Source organism: Chaetura pelagica, unplaced genomic scaffold (assembly GCF_000747805.2).
Source record: "Chaetura pelagica isolate M959 unplaced genomic scaffold, ChaPel_1.0 scaffold68, whole genome shotgun sequence".
Taxonomy (NCBI): domain Eukaryota; kingdom Metazoa; phylum Chordata; class Aves; order Apodiformes; family Apodidae; genus Chaetura; species Chaetura pelagica.
Genome location: NW_009954407.1, coordinates 2,267,258 through 2,276,642, shown reverse-complemented (window position 1 = coordinate 2,276,642; position 9,385 = coordinate 2,267,258). Strand labels below are relative to the sequence as shown.

The 9,385-nt window shown below is 38.0% G+C and overlaps 1 protein-coding gene across 1 annotated transcript in view; it reads right to left on the bottom strand.

Moving 5' to 3' along the window:
• Window positions 1-9,385, bottom strand: part of ST7 (suppression of tumorigenicity 7) — a 149,423-nt gene that overhangs the window by 1,652 nt on the left and 138,386 nt on the right. Inside the window, exons 10-12 of the mRNA XM_010004297.1 lie at window positions 8,675-8,825; window positions 4,567-4,659; window positions 2,250-2,389 (exon numbers count right to left, since the gene is read on the bottom strand). Coding sequence (XP_010002599.1) covers window positions 2,250-2,389; window positions 4,567-4,659; window positions 8,675-8,825 — 384 coding nt within the window. The remainder of the gene's footprint in view (window positions 1-2,249; window positions 2,390-4,566; window positions 4,660-8,674; window positions 8,826-9,385) is intronic.

Sequence of the window (9,385 nt, the reverse complement as noted above, 5' to 3'; positions counted from 1 at the left end):
TGCTGAACCACTAGCACAGCTCCTAACACACTTCTGGCCACTGCCAGTTAGTGTCTCCTCAACAAAGCCCAGGCAGGGTTTGGGGGCAGCACAGGGCAGGGACAATTTTCAGCAGCCAGCAAGGACGGGGATGTATGAAAAAATCAATTTCAAAATTTGTTACAGGTCTGTGTGCTGATGAAACACAACTATATATGACAAATGTATTTAAAATATTTTAAGATTTCAATATCCAACAGCCAGAGATTATAACCATTTCATGGTATCACACAAGAAAATATCTGCAAACAGTTTCAGTGTTTACCAAAACGAGCTCTGCGCAGCGTTGAACTGTAAAAATGTGTGATATTTATGATGCTTATGTATTTTAAAGTCAATAGTAAGCAGTTAAATTCCTTTTTTCCTCTTGGACATGTCTGCATACATTACAGACACTATATCACCAACAACCTGTGCATCATGGGAAAACCAGGTAACACCATCACCAGTGCTGAGATTTCATCATAAGCACAGCTTGATGAAAAAACAACTTCTAACAGAAGGTGAACAGAGTATTCAGTTGTAGTGCTAAAGGTCAAGCTGTGTAACATGAACCACAGCTGAATGAATGTAACATAAGACTTTCCTATTACTATTTCAAGTGGCTTAGGCCAAGTAGAAGCATTCCCTCTGGTTAAGCCATGAACTGTTTAAATAAATATGTCCCTTTAATTTTGCCAAATGCAAAAGGCTCACTACAGGATACTTTCTGCTCTTTGAGTAGCACTGGATCTATGTGGTTGGCTTACACAGTCACATCTACTTGGATAAAACTCAGCTTTGTAACCGGTGCAAATTACGTATTTGTTAAATCCATGAATCAAGAATAATTTGCCTACGTTTTATTGTAATTCATAGGAGTTTTGTTGCTCAGGTAATAGATTGTATCCTATAACAAACTAAAAAATTTAACTATAGCTTCCAATGAGCCAAGTTTTTCTCCAGCTGGAAAATTAGTTGGTCTACAATACATTTACATTCATGGATACCAAAGTCTGGTTTCTCCGAAGTCCAAGCAAAACTTGTGCTGCCAGCAAGAGGTTCAGGATGCCACTTACTCTCTTGTATGAGCCCACATAAAAAACGTGTGCTGGTGCTATCTACCTCTTGGAAAGCTCCTAGTGCTCCTGTTTTCAGACACCACCTACCCAGCTTGTTTGCCAGATGACAGTGCCCAGGAGGGCTTAGTCTGCATGGAAAGTTTTGTATTTTTAATTATTTTTTTCCTTTCCTTTTGACCAGCAGTGTGCCCAGGTGGTCAACAGGGCCAATGGAATCCTCACCTGTGTTAGAATTAGTGTGGCAAGCAGGACCAGGGAGGTGATCATCCCTCTGTACTTGGCACTGGTGAGGCCACACCTTAAATACTGTGTCCAGTTTTGAGCACCTCAATACAAGAAAGATATCAAGGTGCTAGAACGTGTCCAAAGAAGGGCAAAGAAGCTGGTGAAGGGCCTTAAGAGTAAGTCTTATGAAGGGCAGCTGAGGGAACTGGGGCTATTTAGTCTGAAAGAAAGGAGACTGAGGGGAGACCTCATCACATCACATCATTACAACTACCTGAAAGGGTGTTGTAAAGAGGTCGGTGCTGGTCTCTTCTCACAATTAACTGGTGATAAAACAAGAGGAAATGGCTTCAAGCTGCACCAGGGGAGGTTTAGACTAGACTTTAGGAAGAACTTTTTCACTGAAAGGGTTGTCAGACATTGGAACATGCTGCTCAGGGAGGAGTCAGCATCTCTGGATGTGTTTAGAAGTCATCTAGATGTGGTGCTTGGGAATATGGCTTAGTGCTGGACTTGGAAGAGAAGCATTAATGGTTGGACTCAATGATCTTAAAGGTCTTTTCCAACCTAAATGATTCTATGATTCCATGACCCTGTTGTTTTTTTTTCCACATGAAACACGGAAAAACAGTACCAGCAGCAGAGTAAGAATTCAGGGTTGCAGAAGTAAGGATGGGAGATTTGTAAAATGCACACTATCATTATTTTGTATTTAAAAGAAAACGACCAACCCGGCTATTTCAAAGCTGGCAGAAAACAGCTTTCTGGGAGCACCTTCTGAATAGCACCATTTGCTTAAAACACATATGCAAAAGTAACTATTACTGAATATGCAGATATTTAATACTCAGCAATACTTAGTTCAGCTCTTCCTGCACCTGTGTATTTACCTACCATAGGAGAGCAGCAGCAGGGAATACTCACAGCTTTTGCGAAGACCCCCATAAGCTCTGGGAACTGATGTGTCAGGAGGGCTAGCATGGCTGTGAAAGAACATAGCCCAGCAGTGAAAAGGATGAAGAAGGGAAGCTCTTTCTTGGGGTAAACTGAAACTTCATGAAATGCTGTAGAAAAAAAGGCAGGAAAGGGAATGGATTATATATTAAAAACCAATTTAAAACAAACCAAACCAAACAACATTCCCACATGGTTTAAAGAGCCAGAGATGCTAAATGATGCTTTTGAAAGAAGAAACACATAGAAGGTCTGAAACATCTAAGGTCAACGTTGTTGCATCAGTCTTCTCAAATCCTATTGCTATTTATACACATAAAACATTACTCTTCTCTTTTGCCTACTTTTTTTACTTCAGTGACCAGCTCTCATCTCATCATACTTGCTGACAACATAAGCACAGGGTAATCCAGCAACAGACAGGACAATATCCTTGGCTGCATTCATTCAGAGTGAAGCAGCCTCCAAAACCAACAGCATGAATTCATAAGAGTTTAAAATAAAAACACAGATTATTTGCAACTCCTCTTTGATTTCAATTACATTTAGAGATTGGGAAGTACCAAATAATGGACTTTGCAAGTCTGAGATTTCTTGTGCTCAGTTTTTTACACTTGCTTTTGACACAGGCAAAAGTTTGTTGTTCCAGTTTATTATCCAGTCATGGCAAAAGTTTTGTGATTGATATTTTTAATTTGGATAGCCTATCAGATCTGAGTGTTCCAATAGAATTCCAGCTGAGTTTCCTTTAGAACACTCACAATTAAAGGGTGTGGACAGGTATGCAAAACTGCTTTAAACAATCTGTGTCTGTCATGGTACATTAAACCCTTCCCAAACCCAAGAGATTTTGCAGTGAAAGGCATTTCCCATTAACTGCCAGAGCAGAATACACTGTCAGCATATGCTGTTCAACAAGTCCCTCGCTTCTAACATTTGACAAGAATGATTAGTTTTGTATCTAAAAAGAGAACACTGAGCTATTCTGAATGGCTGTCATTCCTAAATATCCTGACACTCTACTCTCCCCAGCTCAGCATCCCTCTGAGTAAAGCAAGCAGAACACTCTAAGAGGTGTTGTTATAATTAGGGTGATTATAATGGGGTGGGGAGATATTGTCAGTTGCCAAGGATTTCTGTGTAATAACAGCAAGAACATACTGTGAAGGAAAGACTCACAATGAGTGGATTTTTGCTGTATTATTCTCACCTAATGTTTACTCACATAGGCTTATAAAAAGTGGCAACACATTTTCCAGCTCAAACCAGGGAGGTTCTGAATGAAATAATACAAAGACTGCAAAAAAACCCTCAAAACCAGCCTTTGCAGCAGAAGCAGGCTATGTTTTACTTTTTCCAAAACAAATTTCTCTTTATTCCTTCTTCAAGATAGAGAAGGTGAGAGAAGAATCTCCTTCTTTGGATCAACTTGTAATTGCCTCCTCTGCCCTGACCCTGCAAACCCTTCTGCACTTGAGTGTTTTGCTTGAGCTCTCACAGTCTCCCTGACTTCAGAAAGAAAACATGTAGGAATGAGGTGTAACTGCAAGACTGGCTGCTTTGGTGCTTCCACTGCATTCTTGTTGCTTCACTGCATGCACTGCAAGAAGTCCAATTACCTTGGGCTGTAATGCTTCCTGAGGGCTGCATCTGTCTATAGCTGCATCTTGCAGAGCACTGGGAGTGCTGTTGGTACTTTGCTAATACATGCCATAAACACATACAATAAATGACTGAGGTAATTTCACATCAATCTCCTTCTAATAGCACGCACATCAATTACATGAAGAAAACCCTTCCTTGGTATTTAAGACTGCTTTTCAGAAAACATCAGAATAACCTCTCAGAATAACATCTGTGTTCATGATCCAGCTGTCCTCAAGCATGTGTGATCCTGCCTTTGGAATTTAAATAGATGATGTGTCTACAAAAGATGAACAAAGCTGTGCCACTGTGCTTTTGGTTTGATGGAATGTTACCTTAGATGAAAGATCAGACATATTTTCCAGTGTCCTGAGAAGAGAAAACAGCAGGATCTAACTGATTTATATCCATTCAGTAATCTCTCTCCCTGTCCCCACACTGTCAACAACAATGGAGCTAGCTAATCATTACAAACTATGGCTAGAAGCTGCCTCTTAAACCATCATGGGAACCCCAAAGACTCCCTGTCAACCTGATTATTCTAATCCAGTGTATTCAATGTAAAAGGCATTAATGGAGATTTAATTTACTCAGGTAAACAATTCTTTGATGTCAACAATAAGAATAGAAAAGTTGAACATACATGGTAGCAGTTCTCTATCTGCAGTTTCTGTACAAATAGGGTAAGGGTAGAAAAGATGTCCTTTTTCCAGTGGATAGGGAATCATTCTGAAAGCTGAAAGGAAAAAAAACCCACCATGCACAAGTTACTGCAAGTGTGGCACTCACTGGACATACTTAACGGTATTTACAATTTTGAAAAACAAACACAGACAGAACACAACATTTATATTTGGTTGCAAACAGCATATAAATTGCTTAATGAAATGCCAAAATATAAATCTACACTTGGCTTTTAATCCTGCAAGCATTTATGGTTATGTTTATTCTTGAGAGAATGTTAATGACCATCAACTGAGACCACATTACAAGTACATTCATAAATGTTTGCATGATCAGAGCCTATTGTACTTACAATTCCATACACAAGGTTACACATTTTGTCTTAGCCTTTTAGGCTGCAGAATGTTTAAAATTCAGGGGAAAGAAGTGTATCTGATATAACAGATATAGCCTACAAAAATGGCCAGCCAATCTTGTGAATTGAGGCCAATACTTGCAATCTCTGTGGATCAAGCATAATAGTTTTGTATGGTAAAAAGTACACTATCTTTTTCCTCTCATACTCCAGCAAATCAGGTAACACCGAGAACCAGTTTTCCAACAGTCATGTTTTCATTTTATATTTGGCAATCAAAGATGAATACTGAATAATTAAAATCAGGTTCCTCACATGCATTCTTTTTAAATGTAGCAGATCAAGTCAGATTTCCAATATAAATCCTCACATAACGGATTAAATAATACTTAATAATATGTGGTTTTAAAATTGAAAATAATAGCAGAGGGGGAGGAAAATCGATTTATAAATCTGGATGGTTGATGTCATAGACCATCTCTGTGTGTTTTATGGAAATACCAGAATAATTGACTGAAATATAGCTTTTCAATCAAGGCATCCTTTTCCATTATCCTATATATTATTCTCACTGTTAAAATGTCATCAGCATGTTATTCTCACTACTCCTACAAACATCAGCCACTGAAGCAATATTTTCCTCAACAGATGTCCTAGAAGCTCTGTATATTTTACATGTGACGTACAGCACAGTAAGGATGTTGCTTTTACAAAACAAGTGAAAAATCTCCAAATAGATGTTGTTGAATTCAAACAGTTATCTTTGACATGAGACCCCATATGGAATCCTTACAGAAAAACAGTTTCTTTAGCAATGTTATCAGTCATGGAAGGAAGTGCTCTGGTTCATCTGTATCAGTTTGTGTTTACATAAGTCCTTCTCTGCCTTACTCTTACAGTATTATCTGATCCTATCAATTCAGGTAGCACAGTTTGTTTGCCATTCAACCATGTGCTACAGTAGCATTTGAGAGCCCTTTGGTTTTTCTTCTTCATGCAAACAACAGGAAATATGACACAAGCTTAAAAATTGACTGACAAACAAGCACCTCAGAATCTTTTCAAATTCTGCTACACTTCAAACCACAGGCCTTCTGTACACAGCATCTGAACCAAACCCAGAGCAATGTTTCACGTGGTGTCACTTGGGCTTTTCCAGTTGTACTATGAATAAAGCTGTACTCTGACTGATCGAATGAAGACAAAACAGGAAAGAACCAACATTCCAGTGCAATGATGATAATTATTTTTATAACCTCACTTTTCTCAGTTGTTGAGTGCAATTTGGGAAAAAACGCTCTCAGAGAAATGTTCCAGTTTAAAAGATCCCAAAGGTGCTTCTTAATTTTGTTAGAGGCTGTCTTAATTAGGGGTGACCTTATTCTCCTCATATGCATTCCCAATGTACCCCCCAAATGACTGACAATGCACTTAATTCTGCCCAACTCACATCATGTCAGAACTGAACAGTTTATAAATGTGGGCATTAAATTCTTACATTAAAGCTACTGAAGTGAGACTCACTGTTTAAGCACAACGACAAAATAGCACACTTTAAAGATACGGCAAGAACATAAAAAATTAGAAAACAATCTGAGAGGAACTGACCATGTATTGTATGTAGATTGTTTGTTAGAACTAGTAGTCAATTAAACTGAATTTCTCTGGCATGTTTCCACTGACTGGTTTTAACTCACAATTATGCAGAGATGCCAAGGAAACCTTTTGCAAGTAAACAACAGAAAAGTGACATAAAGAGTTCACCACATCTTGTAAAAAATATTACCCACACAAAGATATGGACCAAAAGTTATGATTAATGGACCAGACACTGGTAAAAACATTGAGACGCTTGTGAATCCTTATGAGTGAATAAAATCCGAACAAAATTCTTGAGGATTGGTGCACTCTTCATCTCTGTCTGAAATCACTGTGCAAACTGAATTATGGATTTCTCTTTAGAAGTTATGCAATTATAATAATTTACAGGGTACTATGCAAATATTAGCTAATAAAATACATATTCAGATCTCTGTGGATGTAATAATAATAAGAATCAGTTAATGCAGTACGATAGGAATGCCCTACACTGCCTTCAGGCACAGATGACTAGATTTCCTAAGTGGCACAAGGACTGCAGGGCAAACAGCCTCCTGTGCCAAAAGCTGGCCCTAGTGAACAGCCCCTTAGGGACTCCCCAGCCTGATAAAGCAATAGAAAATGTATTCATGATTCCCTGCAAAACACTGCTCCATAATGATAGGATAATGAACCTTGGGTGCTAAAGGACCTGTGCAAGTATCAGGAAGAGAAGAAACACTAAGTAAAAGTAAACCACTGAAAATAAGCCACTGGGAAGGAAACTATGACAGAGAAAATAACTGTCAGGGAGAAATGACAGGAAAAAAGCAAGCAGGTAGGACAGAGAGCAATGCAGCAGCACAAACCACAGGTGGCGGCAGTATGAATGACTGAGCAAGGTGTTCTATACACCTAGAAATAAAGCCACTGCTTCCTCAGGGAGCCTATGTTGAAAATTAGGCAAGTTTAGGCTTTTTAATATGATGACTGAGATAGTAAGTCACTTTAACAATGAAGATATCAAGTGCTTTCCATAGGGATTATGATGAAAAACTGTATCTTTTCTAACAAACTTACATGAAAACAGTAAATGAAGGGAACAGAAGAAAGCAGAGCAGAGAAGGGGAATCACGTTACAGAAAGAAAAATCTGCATTAAAAAAAGCCCACAGAGGCTGATTCTAAATGCCACTTGTTAACTCTCTGGAACCTGAAAAGAGCACATCTCAAAGATGATAAAATATTTTAGGTTAGAAGGCTCGTATATGATTCCAGCCTCCTACTCAAAGTAGTGTCATTTTCAAAGTTCGCTCTGGTTGCCTGGGGTCATGTCCAGTCGAGCTCTGAGTATCTCTGTGGATGGAGATGCCAAAACCTACCAGCAACCTGTTCCAGTGCCTCACTACACTCATTCTGAAAATATGTTCTTTATGTCTAAATGAAATTTCTCTTGCTGCAGCTTGTGTCTGTTGCCTCTTGTCTTTCTGTTGTGCCCTGCTGAGAAGACTTCAACTTTGCTTTCCATAGTATTTCTCCATTGGGTGGCGGAAGACAGCAACTGGATTCCTTCTTCACCTACCGCAAGTCTTTTACAGGTTGAATAAAACCAGCTCCCTCAGTGTCTTTTCCTGCTTCACATGTTCCAGTCCACTATAACATCCTAGTGGTCCTCCACTGGACTGACTCCAGTTTGTCAATTAAATATTAATTAATAGTACAAATCAAAGCAGTATTTTATGGTTTTGTTGTTTGTTTCTGTTTTATTTTTTCTGCTTATAAGGCACTGTCATAATTTTCCAATATCAAAGCCTTCAAATAATGACAAAAAATATTTCCAACTCAGTCATGAGGAAGGTAAATTATTATCCCCTTTTCTATGAGTAAGAAAATATGTCACAAAGACGATGGGAAATTTTGTTCATTGTTACACAGGAAACACAGTCCTTTAAAAACACAGAATTTAGAACCCTTTTCCCCATTTAAACAAAGTTTATATTTTCAGTTTGAATTTAAAATATTTCAATGCTGGTAAGGATATAATTGACCTCCAAAATTCCCACATACTGTACTTCACAAAAAACTATTTTTTTCTCATATTTTATTTGTAACGAAGAGAATTACTTATTACTTACTGCCTTCCCAGGTACAGTGTAAGAGATTCAATGCCCCCTCTACTCTTTTCCAGTGCTGAAGATGAAAGAAAGCATATGCTATTGCTTCACTGTCCCCTCTCTTCAGAATATGTTCAGGGGGGAGAATTAAGCTTTTCATTTCTAGTAGATACTGCAATAAAAAAAGGAAAGCACAATTATTTAAAAGGTAATAAAAAACCACAAAGAGCTGCCTGCAATTCTACAATGCACACTGGAATAGTTTATTTCCCTGAAGTACTTTCCCTCATAAGTGTTTCATCAAACGTGTAACATCACTGACTGCACTTGAAGATAATTATTGAATGATTCCCAAAGACTAAGATATGCTGACAGATGGTTAATGTTCTGCTTTTCAGCTGTAGTAGAGGGACTATAGAGAATTTCAAAATGAGATGTGTCTTCTGTCAAAGGAGATGCAAAAAAGGGCTCAAAGCAGAAAAGAGAATATAGTTACAAGAGATTTTAATTAGAAGTATTTATAATAAAATGAAGAACATACTGATGTACATAGTTTTTCTATAAGGAAACATGCAGTACTCATAGCTTAAACACACAAGTTCCTTTACTGCATTGCTATCAACTGGTTGCTACAGCTATGAATAAGCTAAATTGGCAGTTATTAAACAGCTACTAAGTAAAAAAAAAAAAAAAAAAAAAAAAAAAAAAAAAAAAAAAAAAAAAAAATTAGAA